This window comes from Leptonotus elevatus, chromosome 1 (assembly GCF_054856555.1).
Source record: "Leptonotus elevatus isolate MCC_2025b chromosome 1, RoL_Lele_1.0, whole genome shotgun sequence".
In the NCBI taxonomy this organism is placed as follows: domain Eukaryota; kingdom Metazoa; phylum Chordata; class Actinopteri; order Syngnathiformes; family Syngnathidae; genus Leptonotus; species Leptonotus elevatus.
Window position 1 is genome coordinate 8,804,368 of NC_141239.1, and position 15,995 is coordinate 8,820,362.

The following is a 15,995-nucleotide window of genomic DNA, read 5'->3' on the forward strand; positions in this document are numbered from 1 at the left end:
AGCCGTACCTTATTGAATTGATTTGTAATTTCACTGAATCAAACCCAATCGAGTCATTCCATTGAACTCATTCACTCCCAGCCATTTTCACTAAAACAACCTCCTTCGCTCACGGCTGTTTTACTGGATTTTGACTGATTTTGCAAGGCCCACAGAATATTGTGTACTATTGCTATAAAAAAAGTATCTTCTTTCATCAGGAAAGAAAAGTATATTTGTATCTGTTTCCGTATTGCAGTAGTTAGCATTAGAATAAGTTTCATCAATATTCACATTTCTGGTGGAAAAAAAAGCTTGTTGCAACATCTCTTATACTTTGCTGCCACCTGCTGGCCTTTTTTTTCTTTCTTTTTTACTACCATTGCTTAATGCCACCTCTTCATTTCAGAAGCTGCAATCAAAGCCTTCTGTATACTCTTGAATTAAAAAACATAAAACAAAACCCATATAAATACGTTTTTGGGAGTGAAGGACAAAGTATTGAAAAACGTATTTACTCGTTTTTGGGTTTGAATTAGCTAATTGAGTCATATTGCACCACATTTATCGATATGTATCAAATTGCTGAGTGAACTAGGGCCGTCACTTTTTAATATTTTCGAAATTATTATTCTATCAACTATTCCATCAATTAATCTTATAATGGGATAAAATTATACCTTGCATTAAAGTGTATTACAAAACCATTAGTTTTCCCCAATTTCTGTTTAATCAACCACTTACTTTTGTACCTTTAGTATTGTGTAGTGATAAAAATGAACAAAACATCAATTCAACAATATCAATGAGAGGAATTGATGTATTGATGTTGTACTCACCTTTTTGAAATTAATTCGGTCATTGTTTTCCAAAGTAAAAGCCAATGGTTGCAATTGTCTCATTTTGATTAAATGCAAAAGATAATCAGCCCACTTTGACTACAGAAGTCAGAAAATAATTACTGTTGAGAAACTGAAATTGGAGGATTTGGACACTTTTATGTTAAACTATGTCTCTAAACGATTCATGCTGATTAATCGATTGATTTTGACACTTCTAGATTGAACACCTCTTGTGATAAAGTCTCACCAGTCTGAGTGACCTATTCCATTTATGCGCGGGGCCATTAATAGCCATCTGCCTTTTGAAAAGACTGCATTCTGTGAAGGGATGACACGTCCCCTGCAGAGTCTTTGCACCGGCACCGCGGCGGTGCTGCAGCCGGTGCGTCGGCATGCGCGCGCCGCTGCGACGGGATGTGCCTTTGCGCCTTTGCTTCCCATCACGCTGCGCCTTTGAAACAGGAAGCGCATCAACTTCAAACAAATGAAATTTGACCGGGTGTCAAATGTTGAGAAAAGAGAAAAGAACAGCGGCGGAGGCCGTGCCGCCGCATACATTGCATCCATTCCCCTCGTTTCACCTGGACTAATGCGCACCACCTGCCGTTTCACGAGGCCTAATTAATTATCTGCATGTGGCCTCACACTCTCTCCTCCCTCTCGTCCCCACAGAGCCCATGCACGGGCCGCGCCGTCTGGAGGTGCTGGACGTCCAATCCAAGCAGGTGACGGTGCGCTGGGAGCCGCTGGGCTACAACGTGACGCGCTGCCACAGCTACAACCTGACGGCGCAGTACCGCTCGCGGGTGGGCGGCAAGGACGAGACGCGGGAGGAGGTGTGCTACGAGGCGCAGGGCCGCGACCCGCAGCACACCATCCACAACCTGACGCCCTACACCAACCTCAGCGTCAAGCTGGTGCTGCGAAACCCCGAAGGCGTCAAGGAGAGCGCCGAGCTGGAGGTGCAGACGGACGAGGACGGTAAGATCCAGAGACCAGAACCTATTCCTGTACTTGCAAATATGGACTGGACTGCTTTTTATATAGCGCTTATAGCTACACCATATTGTGCCCAAAACGCTTTACAATGCCTCACATTCAAACATACATTCACATGCCAGTGGTCAGCTGCTGCCATGCAGGGCGCTACGGGGTCCACTGGGGCAAATCGGGGTTCAGTGTCTTGCTCAAGGACACTTCAACATGGTCACAAGGGTTGAAGATCGAACCCAAGGCCTCACGGTTGGTAGATGACCACTCTACCACTGAGCCATGCCGCCCCAAATACATTTGAACGTACTTGCAAATACGTTGGAACGTACTTGTAGGCTAAATGCTAAGAAGGATTTTTTTCCCATAGTGCCACGGGGTATTGTGCATACCCCGTGGCATTATGGGCAAAAAATGCAGAAAAGAAATTGTACAGTGTACACTGCAGCTATAATAATAAATCATAGAATTACATATAAACAATGTTTGCGTATTTAATGTATGAACGTATTGGTATAATGTAGGCCAAATGTTTTTCATTTGTGGAAGTCAATGAACTGTGATATTATGGGAAAAAAATACGTTTTTAGCATTTAGCCTAGAAGTATGTTAAATATATTTTTAAGTCATTTTTCCCCATAATGCTACGGGGTGTTGACATGCGGAAGTGCATGTGGAAAAAAAAAAATGCCTATAGGAAGTTTATGCACTGCAGACATAATTAATCATAAAAGTTACAAATAAACAATGTTTACGTACTTAATTTATGAACATGCTTGTCTCAATACACTGTTGCATAATGGGGGGGGGGGGGGGGTTTAAAGTGCTAAAACGTTTTCAGCATAAAAAAAAACCCTCATAGGGTAGTTCATTTTAAGTCATTGTATTTGATCATAATACAAAAGACGAAACAACACTTAAACAGTTTCCACCCACTTAAGACACTTTAGCTGGAGAGCCTTGATTCTGCATTTTTATTTTAAAACGTAAGCATACTGTTGATTTTGCCGGGGTATTTTTTTTATATCGTTACTCCGTGCAACTCTAATTTCTAATAATGACACATTTACTAATCAGCGTCCTTGTCAAAGTTGGCGCACCAACGCAAAAAAGTCAAAAGACTCTTCCAAAGTTTTGGTGGGTCAACATGCTGGGTCAAATCCAGTCTTTTGAATGTTTGTATAATACGCTGACTGGACAATGACTGCGGCCAATCAAACGAGGCTCGCAAATGACACTTGAATGGACATTTGGCAGAGTCAAAGTCAAAGCTCATGTTGCCAACACACATGACAAAACAATACAAAAAATATATTGTTTTACGTGGTTGGTCAAGTCATGAGTTTTTATTTTATTATTTTTTTTTATCTTAAACAATTGAACATCCTTTTAAATCTCTAACAAAACGCTCAGGGAGCTCCCAAGGTTATCAGTACGTCTTAAAAAGTTGAATGGAAACTCAAGAAAGTAAATACCATAGCTCTCTATAGTTTTCTACAGTAAATATTTCTTCCCATAATTTAAAAATACCTGAAATCCTAAACGTACTCATTTTTTTGTTGTTTTAATGTCGAGGGGGAAAAAAATAGTTTAGAAGGTTGTGCCAGGGTCAAATGCGTCAAAATGTCCAATATCGGTTTTGAAGCCGTGCATCTAATTCAAAAATGGTGCACCCTCTTAAAAGAGTCACAAAAATAGCTACTACCTCAAGCATTTATAATAGGGTGCAACATGTTCTGATCTCTTTGTTCTGGTCGGAACCCCAACTGCAGATGTTTGATGCTCTTTTGATGGAGTCCAGTCAGATGACTCATGTAGTAGGTGAAACCCCAACTTTTTAAGCCACGCACCCCCTTCAGCATATGCAGAAAAAGCATATCCGTCTTAAAAAATAAAATCTAAATAAAGCTCATTTTTGACAACATTTGTGGCTAACTAAAAAGATACACCAATGTCACGCACCCCCATCAAAATCCCGTCAGAGATGGTGCACGCCCTCCTTATTTATGTGCGCTTGCCTGCCACTCATCTCCGGCGTACGACATGCAGCATGCGTGTCGTTTTTTTGTCAAGGACTTGAAATATTCCCATTAAAATATCTTTGACTTTGGCCGTCGGCCATTTGTGTAATGGACGTCCTTGAAAAGCTCTTTGGATGATTGTCGGCAGCGGGATAAATCACAGTGGAGGTGACGCGCGCCACTTTTATTCATCGGTGTCGCTAATCTGTGCCGCGTGTGGGTGTCCCGCAGTGCCCGGCGCCGTCCCGCTGGAATCCATCCAGGGTAGCGCCTACGAGGAGAAGATCGTGGTCACGTGGCGGGAGCCGGCGCAGACATACGGGGTCATCACGCAGTATGAGGTACTCACGCACCAAAACATATTATTATTGTTAATTCATTTTTGGCAAATGATGTTGGAACACATGTATTTCTATTTTAGCAAATTATATAATGCTAATTTTACAAAACACAATGACAGTTTTTATTATATTATTATTTTTTGTCATTTTTATTTGTTTATTTTAAAATGTCATATCAGTCATAGAATAGTACAAATAAAATGCCAAATAAAAAAAATAAAAAGCAGTAAAATAAAGTTAAAGGTATGGTCCAAAGGATTTGTTTTGGCCTGTCCGGGACGTTTCTGGGCGGAGACTCAACGTTTTCCTTCCAGCTAAGCCACGGAGGCAAGCGCCCACTCCTGATTGGTAGGCTGGTTTCACACATTATTGGTTGACTGCTGTCCTCGGCTTCCTCGAGCTTCAGTTTTGAATGTTGTGTTTACAAACAGCAACAGAAAAACATCGGACAGCACCTTTAATGTGTAAGAGGCAGTCAGTTGAAAAGTATAAAAACAATGAAACACCCGTAAACACAAGTAAGAATAAGCAAATCACTCAATACTGACTAATAAATTTAGTATGAATTTTGAAATAAAATAATCACACCAGTTACACAAAAAACATAAGGAACTCTTCTTACAAGTATAAAAATAAGCTGATGACACTATATATATATATATATATATATATATATATATATATATATATATATATATATATATATATATATATAAACACGTGTAAACAATAAGACACTCATAAAAATGTAAAACGGAAGCTAACCACAATTGATTGTGAAATGTAAAAACAAAAAGAGTAAATGTTGCACTCGTGTAAAAATAAGCTAACCACTCCTAAGAATAATACGTATAAACAATAACAAACTTGTGCAAGTAAAAAATTAAGCTAACCACTCTTGATTTTAAGACATATAAACAACAGCAAGAAGTCAAAGTCAAAACTGAACAATTTAAAAATTAGCACAAAAAACACACACAATAGTAACAGTCAAAACAATAAGGTACCTGTGCGAGTGCAAAAACTAAGCTCACCAACCTCAATCATAATGCGTAAAATATATACCATAATAGACTTGTCCGAGTGTAAGAGTACTATGACCACTCCCAGTTGTGACGCTGAAAAACAATATGGCACTCGTAATAAGTGCAATTAAAAACAATAAGACTCGTACATGTGCAAAAATAAGCTCCCAATCACAATGTAAAAACAACGAAGCTCATGTATAATACTTGTCCGAGTGCGAAAATACACAAACCACTCTCAATTGTGATGTTAAAAAAAACTAAGACACATGTATAATGTGCAAAAATAAGATCATCTCAATCATAATGCGTAAAAGCAATAAGACACTTGTCGAAGTGGCAAAATGCACGAACCATATGACACACTTGTACAAGTCTAGAAATAGTGTAAAAGTATAAAGCATAAGATGTAAATATCAACAACTCTCAATAGTAGCAGGTAAAAACAATAAGACACCTGTCTAGTACAAAAATAAACTAGCCACTCTCACGTGATGTGTAAAAACAAAACGATACTAACACGCCTACAAATAAGCTAACCACTTTCAATCCGTATAAACAATCAGACACTCGTACGAGGGTATGACAATTAAAACGATATACTTTCTATAAAGTCGTATTTTGCCCTTTGAACTCTATTGGAAGCACAATTTCTCTCTTCTTGACTGCGGTTGCGAGTCAATGTTGACTCATGGCCGCTCTCCACCCTTGTGCACGCCTCCACAAGGCAAATACACTCACACACACACACACACACATTGATCTTAACCAAGTCCATGGTTTGGGAAGTAATCCCGCCGCCTTTCCCACAGATTGATTCCCTCTCCGATCGCTGTTTGCTCACCGCGCTACGTTATTTTGACTGGGTTAGCGGGGGTCTCCTCTCATTGGACGAGAGCGAGGATTGAGCGGCAACAGGGGTGGGGGCTTTGTTTAGTCGAGCGGATGCAGAAACAATGTCCATAAAAAAAAGGAAAGAGAAAAATACACCACACACAGCAGGTTGGTTTAATGGCTTAAAGAGCGACGCGTCTCAGCTGTTTATCTTCTTTAAAATTTCATACGACACGTAAAAGGGAAGTGTGTGTGTATGTGTGTGATCCACTTTATGGAACATAACCGCCTCCAGGCTCTCCGAACACGCCACTTACGGCTACTACCCGCAAACAACAGGCTTTTTGTTCATTCATTCACTCACAATAACCCCTGAAAATCAGATAATCCAGATGTTAATTTTGATTTCATACAATAGAGCTGACTATTTCTCTGCCTTCTTTTCACATTTACTTACATGCAGTGGAATATTTTGTATTATTATTGAATAATTCTAGCACTTTTGATGTCAAATATTAAATGCTTTACAAATAAAATGTATTCTTATTATTAATTCACTACTGATTGTAGCATTGATGGTTATTCACTTATACGTACTGCAAATATAATTTATACATGTACAGTTGCTATTCACATTAAGTGTAAAGAGAGTTATTGATACATGATTGTTTTTTGCTACCTGTAATGTTGGTGACTATTCTTTCTGCTGTTCACTTACAGTATTGATTATTTATATGCAGTATATTTATGTATGAGTATTCCTACGGGTAATGCTGCTGACTATTCTTGCTGCTGTCCACAGTAACTGCTGCATATAAAATATATGTTTATTCATGCACAGTCTGTCATTGTTCTAAATGTAGATAGATAATTTATAGCCCTGTGTATTTTTTTTGGGGTTACTACATACTGCGCTGCCGACTACTGCTGCTGGGTATATATGGTATTTATTATTCATAAACATTTTGTGATTCTTATACATAGCTATAATTATAAACTTTTTTTGATTCAATTGCAGTATTTTTTCTCTCTCCACATTTTGCTGCTGGCTAATGTTGCTGCTGTTCACATCTCCTTCTGTATTTATTGTATTTATTTAGTGATGGAGTTTATCATTTACATATACTGTATAGAAAAATAGTTGGGTCAAAATCACACAATATGGGTCTAAAAATTTTGTGGATTATTTATTTTACCCCAAATATTGGGTCAAACTCACTTGAGTCAAATTTGTTCAAATTCCCCAAAATGTTGTTGTTTTTGTACATAATAATCCCCCAAAAATTGGGTTACATTTGGGGTTGTTCTGTAAATTACTTTGATCCAACTTTTGGGGTTAAAGCAACCCTAAGGATCTTTTAGTTTATGTAGATTATGGCGGCGCTATATGGGCTATAGGGGTAATGTTATGCCTGAAGGAAGACCACATTTCCCACGAGGGCAAGCGAATTGCGTCGTTTTTGAGCTCACGCCAGCGAGTGAAATCCGGGCCAATGTTGATCCTTGACTCTGTCCTTTTATCTGAGTAGCTTCCCTTTTTCCTTTCTCCTCAGAAAAACTTTTCAGTTGTTTTGCATCTTCTGCCAAGAAAGCAGTAATCGTACGTCGACTTTCAAATTGATTTCCGTCTTTGTAACGACTGGGTAAAGGGGGACATGATGTATGCCATAAAGCAGTCAGGACATTTGTAGTTTGTTTGTGTGGCCTCCTCAAAGTTGCTTAGTGCCAGTAAAAATAATACAGACCCCCTCAGGCCATGGCAAAGGTACCATTCAACTAGTTTTAAGTCGATGTTTCATCAGAAGAGTTATATAAATATTTGATTAAGGTTGAAAAGGTTCTTAGGGCTACTTTAAATGAATAATATAAAAAGTTGGGTGCGTCCCTTTATTGACCCGTATTGGGTTATTTTTTTACATGCATGTAACTGTTTTTAGAGTATAGTTTGAATATGTATATACTCTTGCCTGGACTCGTACGTTAAACACACGTTTGCATATTAGTTTACCATTTAACCACCAAATCCATTCAAATAGGTTAACTAATTGTACATTTGCCGAAAAACACGCGCTAGGCCAAAAAATGAAAAACCCGATTTGATTATATTGGACTGGTAAATGGAGTTCCTTAGCCACATTTTCACTTTTTGAAAATATTGTATATTGAATTGTACCTATGCGGCCAACGCGCTAACACAGCTAGTTAGCAAGGTTTTCCTTTTTACTTTAAAATAACTTACTCTAACCTACAGGATCCCTCGCCGTACACCGGCCAATGGCAGAACCTAGGATGTGTTGTTGGCTTTCGATCAAGTTTTAAATCCATTCGTGTTCTGTCATACCAGTTAGCTAGCACGAAGCTAACCCCTGTGACATCTCTCCGGTCCAGGGTCCACATTTGCAAGCGCTCTTTGTGCTAGGACATCGTCAGAGGCCAGCAGCGAAGTAACGACAAAGATGTTTATACATTGCCAAGATGGGCTTAATGGACTAGTTGCTTAATAGTTTATTACTTGGCTACAGATTGGCATACGGCGGCAAACATTTCTGTGTTTCGGGCAATTTGCGTCTCAATTTGAGCCGCCACTGACACCCCAATATTTACTTAAGTTGTTTTTATTCTTGCTGATAAATGTCTTGAATATTTTGTTCATAAATTCCAGACTTTCACACAGCATTTAAAAGTTCAGACAGCTGCAAACTTGCGACTTAACGTCAAAGAGGCTTTTGTTCCCGACATGTCGAAAAATTAGCCCAGCTATGGCGGCAACAGCGCTCCGATTGTCAGGTACAAGTCGCAGCGTACAAGAAGTGACAGTGCTTTTCTTTTTGTAGGTTCTACGGGGAGGCATTAAGGCAAGTGCTTTCACTAATATCCATTCAGAAGAACTCAAGTCCCCACTTCAAGAAAACACCCCGCGCGCCGCTCATAAAAAGGAAAAGCTCCATTATCATTCCAATTAAGGAACACAAAAGGCAGTTCGGAGCGCCACGTAATTTGTGTCCATCAAGTTTGGAAATGCTCATAAGCCTTCTCTCATTTAGTCCTTTTGTCTGCGCCGCCCAAGCGCATATCGCCACGTTTCAGTTTGAAATTACCCATCACCGCCTCTCGCCACGTCCTTAATGAATGTGACTGCAGAAATAATGGAAAACATGTCGACAAATCCCATCCCGCGTAATATTGGTTTACATTTTTTCCTCAACGCGGAGTGTCGGAATTTATGAAGCATCGCAAACGCATAAAATATAAATACGTACGCCATCATCAACACCTTAGTGCGGGGTAGTCGGAATGAACAAATGGGCTGTAACCTCACCACTTATGCTCTTAATAAACGAGTCGACTAAAGCAGTGAGTTATGGCGGGAGAAAACGCGCAGGAAGCCATCAATTTAGCACTTACGCCAGCTTCATTAGGCACACCTTAATGGCACATAAGAAGTCTGCCAGGTTTGGATTGACAGTCAAAACAATTTATAAAAACAAGACTATTTTGTAGTATTAAACTGTTCATTTATCACACTCGTCAAAACTAATCCAGTAAGGGTCAACAAGGGCCTGACCCAAATTTTTGAGTTATACGTTCAACTCCAAAACAATGAATTCAAACTCAATAAACCATAGGACAACCCAAAAAGTTTTTGTTTTATACAAAAATACCCCAGAAAAGTGTAATTGTAAATAATAACAATACTAGTTAAATGAGTATCTAGTTAACTAACTGGATCAGTCCCTTTTTGACCCATATTAGGTTATTTTTTACCCAAATGTTATTAGGAGTGTAACTTCACTCAAAAAACTGTTGGGTCAAAAAAAAAACTAAATTTGGGAATTAAAAAAAAAAAGTATTCTTTTGCACAACACAAACCCCAAAATTTTGTTTTGTAAAAAAAACAACAACATATGCAATAACAATACTAGTTAAATGAATGACTAAGTCTAACATATTGGGTTAGTTTTTACCCAAATAATTGTAAGCGTGTTGCTTCACTCTAAAAACAGTTGGGTCAAAAATAAAAACCTTGCCAGCTAGCTGAATTATTGTGGTATTTGTTCGCAAATACTACAAGAATACAGCTCCCGCTGATACGTTCGCAACTGACATTTTTCAGGTTGTACCAATCGGGCGTTGTTCAGGGCGGGACATGCAGCTGTGACGAAAGTAGGAAGCGCAGACGCCAGGAGAAACAAACCAACCTAACATAAATGAATGGATGCTGCAATTAATTCTTTTCTCACAGAATTACTCACCGTTTCCTTGTTGAATGTTGAACTGCAGCGCATCGTGCATTTTTATCCGGTAAAGATGTTCGTGCTTCTTCTTTTTTTTTTTCCCGAAGACGACATTTTCATCCGTTGCCGTGATTGGTCAAAACAAAAGATGCCGCATTGTCCAATCAGCTCGAAGTATTGTACAGAATGTCCTTCCTTTCCCGAATGGATCTGCCGAATGAAGTTTGATCATGTGAAGTACTCTCTTGAGTGAATCACAATTATCAATCTGTCTTGTTAGGTTACAAAAATAACCTAATTTGTGTATTGTTTAATAACAATTTTAAAAAGACCGATCAACTCCATGGGTCAATTTGACCTAACTTTCCGGTTTCTTTTGCACAACACAACCCTTTTTTTATTTTAAAAATTTTTTTGTACAAAACTATCCCCAAAAATTGTGTACAACAACCCCAATAACAATACTAGTTAAATGAATAACTAGGTCTGACTAACATGGGTCAGTCCCTTTTTGACCCATATTGGGTTAGTTTTTACTCATTTGTTTTAAAAGTGTGGCTTCACTCTAAAAACTGTTGGTTCTAAAATAACCCAATTTGGGTATTTAAAAAAAAAAAAGACCAATAAATTCCTTTGCTTTCTGGGTTATTTTGTACAAAATTAGTTGTTTTGTATAAACACCCCCCAAAAAGGGTCATTCTGTACAAAACAACGTACAAAGTAAAATTAGTGGCTCAGTCCATGCCCCCCCCATCCCCAAATTGGATTATTTTTCACCAAACTTTTTTAGACTGCAATAAGTGGTCTAAGTAAATGTTAAAAATAAAAAAAAGCAAGTCAGCAGCATTGTATGTAACAAACCAACTCTAATCAATAAGTAGTCTATATATAAACAGTTGAGCTTTAGATAAGCAGTGGAGTGCAGTTTTTTTTTTTTTTTTTTTTTCATGAAATCTTACTAGAGTCTCACGAGAACAGCCTAAATGATCTGCAATGTTTTCAAGCGAGACCCTGGAGGAGCGGCAGCAGCGGCAGCAGCGCACACTCTCTCCACTGAATATTCAACTCCTTCCTAGATCTCCTACAAGGCAGTGAGCTCCTTCGACCCCGAGCTGGACCTCTCCAACCAGAGCGGCAAAGTGGCCAAGGCGGGCAACGAGACCGCCCACGCCTTCGCGGGCCTCCACCCGGGCTCCACGTATTCCTTCACCCTGCGCGCCAGCACGGCCAAGGGCTATGGCCCCGCCGTGGCCACACAGTTCACCACCAAGATTTCAGGTCGGTGTCTGTGGGTCTGTTGAATAAGTCATGGCGAAAGCACTCTTTTCAGGTCATTTAAACGGAATATGCAATTATATGATGTTTTGATGATTATTTTCCTACTGCCTTATGCTAACGTGCTGAACCCTGTTGCTGTTAATCTCTGAATCAGTGTGAATGGAATGGATCTTTATTATTATCAATGCACATGCACAAAAGTACAGAGCAATGACATTGACTTAAAAAAAGAAAAATAACGACCAACAGATGGAGACCGAACAGGAAAGCTTGTCGATCGCCACAATGGCTCCCCAGGATCTAAAATGAGGAAAAAAACAAGGCTCGAGCTATGCTCCGTTTAACTCATTTGCTCCCAAAAACGTTGTATTTTAAATATTGCCATGGTCCCAAAAACGTATTTGTTTTTTTAATGCTAGAGCATACAGAAGGCTTTGATGCAGCCTCTGACCTGAAGAGGTCGCTTAAAGCAATGATAGTTATTACAAAAAACGGCCATCAGGTGGCAGCAGAGTATAAGAGATCAACCAGGGCCATGTTGAAAAAAACCTCAATTACTCATAATTCGAAATAGATTTGTGAATAATGATGAAACTTAGCTATATTCTGAGGCTAATTGCTGCAAAACGGAAACAGATACAAATATACTTTGTTTCCTGATGAAAGAAGAGACTCTAATCTTTATTTTGGTTATTGGTACAATATTCTGTGGGCCTTGCAAAATCAGTCAAAATCCAGTAAAACAGCCAAGAGCAAAGGGGTTTGCTTCAGTGAAAATGGCTGGGAGTGAATGAGTTAAGTGGGGCATCGTTTAAACCTAAAAAAAAAAAATACTTCAGTACATGCAACATGTTAACGTCTTGTTGCCGTGGAGGCAGCCAGATCTTGAGTAGTTAGCTGATTTATATAATAGGGTTTTTAATAGGGTTATTTAAAAGCCCAAACATTCACTTCTTGACTTACCCCCTCAGCTCCATCCATGCCGGCGTATGACCAGGAGACGTCGCTGAATCAGACGGACAGCACGGTGACTGTCCTGTTGAAGCCTGCCCAGAGCAGAGGCGCTCCAGTCAGGTAGGCTTTGGCAGTCAAAGCTCCCCCAACCGAAAATCAACATGAGCGAGTGTTATGACGACGCTCGGAGAATAGAACCCTCTGGGCGTCCAGCGCACTGTCTTTGAAGATGAGAAACTACTTTGGCGCAGTCGGCGCGAGCTGGCTCCACGATGCCCCTTCTGTGCAAGTCTTTTATGTTAGCGGGGCGTCTCACCCTGAACCTCAGCGGGCTTCCAGGCGGCCGAGGAACTCGTTTGAACCCGTTTTGTTGGAGCGTTTACATTGTTAGCGCCTTTGTGGTTAGTTACGCATAGTCATTGTTTTGCTTTGCTGGAGGCACAACTTACCTGCTTCACCATCAATCTCTGAAAACTGCTAGAGTAGTACGTAGCAGTCTGTACGTTAACGCAGAGTTAACAGTTTTACGAAAGATGCAAAAGACATTTCAGCTCCATTAAAAAAAATAATGAACCGGACTTTTGGGGGCGGCCTAGGTGAGCATGTACTCCCAGCTGATGCCCCTCCTTGGCGGGCAACAATCCAAGCAAGGCTGCTCTGGTGCTCTCATTAAGAAAAAGAACCAGACTTTGAGAGGGACCAGGTTTGTGAAGCAGAGCCCCCTTTCGGGCATGCAACAAAACTCAAGAGACTCCGCCGAGTCGTAGCAATTTGAGTGTTTAGCGCGTCGTGCCTTTGCAGCAAGAAAGATGGCTTTTTAATGGCCTCGCAGGTAGGGTCCGGGGGGACCCGCTCCGCCTGGCGTCTCGTCAGTGGGCCAATTACAAAGATCAAATGATGACGAAGCGCGTGGTGAATCACAGCCTCCATTAATTAGCACAGCAGGCTGCTACTTTTGTTTACCGCCAGCACCCAAAACAATTATTTGGAGATCCTAACTTCTGACGACTTTGGATTACTGTTTTCTCCCTCTCTGTATACCAAGCCGTCAATCTTTGTCACGTGACGCTGAGTTAAGCATATTTTTTTAATATTAGATACACTTGCACAGATTTAAAATGGGGGACTTGCAGATTTTAGCTTTATTGATCAACGGGTGTTTGCGAATAATTGACACCTCGTTGGTCACGCCTACTGTCTCTGATGGGTTGTTATTTCTTGAGCATGGTGGCTTCTTTCAAATGGACAGGACATTATCTTATTGTTATATTTATTTTTTAATTCTTAAAAATATACATGTCAGAATTTTACAAAAGGTAAAGAAAAACAACATATTTAAAGTTGTTATGTTTTTGTTTGAATCTAAATATAATCTGAAATTAATGTGTATTGATATTTGTGTATTATTAGGGTTGTTCCATGCTATTTTTTTTTTTTCAGATTAGACTAGTACTAGACAAGTACTCAACTCTTAGTAAATACTGTTACTATGTAGCATGAGTACCTTTGATACACAAAATGACAGAAAAACCTATATACTGGTACAGGGTTTCCCACGGGTCATTAAAAAGCGGTAAAAGTCATTAAATTGATTTCATTTTAAAAAAAATCAAGGCCTCAATTGGCATTAAGAATCATTAAATATGTCGCGAGGCCTTCAAAATGTAAATACTTTTACATACAGCGTCGTGCAAAGGAGTCACTATAACACAATTTAGCAATAATTAATGTGATTTTTTTTTTTTAATATATATATATATGCATTTGTGGGGACTGGTAGTTTACAATGAGCAAAATGGCCTGGAGTCTACAAGTTTCAATACAAATACTAATTGCTCTGAAAGAAACATTTAGTGTTCCTGTCACCAATGTCAAACATGAAACACTGATGCCACTTAGTGGCAGAAAATTATCTTAACACAAATATGACTCAATATTTTACACTCCTGTCAACTGTTAATTAACTGTAACTTTATGAATTACTATAAAATTACTATATCAATGAACTAAATGACACAAGCACATTTGTATTTGGTAACCATATTTGTACGCTTTTATAATAATTAACACAAGTATGAAAAACTTGAAAAATATTACAATAATTGTAAATGATTGGATTTTTTTTAAATTTGATAACATTTATAGTATAAAACAATTTCAAAAGTCCGCCCCTGATGGTCATGGTAAGGGAAGGTTTGCTGATTTCAGCAAGGCTGTAAAAAGAGGATATGGAAGCGTACTGTCATTTTATATCCTTTTTGTTTTGACAAAACAAAAACATTTCAAAGATGAATTAAGATGCCTGGAATTTGGGGGGGGAAACACATTATACTATGACTCCTTGACGTACAACCAACAACGGGAAATCACCTCATTGACACAGAAGGTCTTTAATTCATATGATATTTAATTCCATTTGAAATGGAACACTTTAGGAAATCACTTTTAAAGCCCTGGTGAAGGAAGATGAGCGCGAGGGATTTGCTCACTTTTTGGATGGGTTTATAACAGCAACGCAGAGCAGCAGCAGAAGCATATTTGATTTGATCATGTGACTTGCTGATTCGGTTTGGAAGCCGATCGTGCCCGCGAGCGCTTTAAGATGTTTTGCAGGAAGTCTGCTGGAAGATGACACGATAACGCCATGATGACTGTCCGTTAAGCATCCGCCACTGCGCCAGAATTAAAGTCATAGTGGAGATTATCCGCGAAGAAGCTAATTGCTATCATATATGTAATATATGTAGCGCTCTGATTGGGCCGTTAATCTCCGGGAACATTTCTCACCAGAGGGGACAGTGTTCCTGTAAGAGGATTAAGGCGACTGTCTATCAATAATGCCGCTGTAACGTTTGCCCCCTTGGACGGGGGCCAGAATACACCCACCTCACATCAAAATAAATGTTTACAAGCTTGCGCGGCAATAAATGATTCGAGATGCCTCCGCTTATCTTTGCCGCCACTAACTCAGAACTCTTCTGCCGGCGTCACCTTTGCCTCCAGCCAGCGGAGATGTTTCAAATATGAAGGGTGCTTTTGCAAATGAGATGCTTTCTTCTTCCCCGTAGCAGCAGATAATCTGCACCCGAGAATGACATGTCCTCTGGCATAGTACTCAAATGAAGCACTGATGCCAGGCGGTATACTTTTATTTATTTATTTATTTATTTATACTGTATTGTAGGTTTCTCCTTTATCCTATAGTAGACTCCCAAGATTCCCAAGGTGTGTGTATGTGTATATATTTGGGGTTTGCATCTCTCCAATAATTGTAGGTGAATTGGTAGGTATCTCGATACACGATTCAATGACAATTTATTTTAAAAGTGAAACAATTCGGTTTGATTCTAATTCAATATGGTACAGCTCAGCTCGAGAGGACATGATGCAAATCGTTTCACGTTTACATTTTATAATGTGAATTAACTTGTAAGTAAAATAAATGTGCCGTTTCAGTCAGAGATATTATATATGTATATATCGGGGTGTCCATCTC

At 39.3% G+C, this 15,995-nt stretch overlaps 1 protein-coding gene across 7 annotated transcripts in view; it reads left to right on the forward strand.

The window, feature by feature from the left end:
* Window positions 1-15,995, forward strand: part of LOC147180601 (receptor-type tyrosine-protein phosphatase mu) — a 212,088-nt gene that overhangs the window by 110,140 nt on the left and 85,953 nt on the right. For all 7 annotated transcript variants that reach the window (XM_086072904.1, XM_086072911.1, XM_086072893.1 and 4 more), the window contains exons 8-11: window positions 1,494-1,802; window positions 4,064-4,173; window positions 11,344-11,545; window positions 12,517-12,619. In XM_086072904.1, coding sequence (XP_085929030.1) covers window positions 1,494-1,802; window positions 4,064-4,173; window positions 11,344-11,545; window positions 12,517-12,619 — 724 coding nt within the window. The remainder of the gene's footprint in view (window positions 1-1,493; window positions 1,803-4,063; window positions 4,174-11,343; window positions 11,546-12,516; window positions 12,620-15,995) is intronic.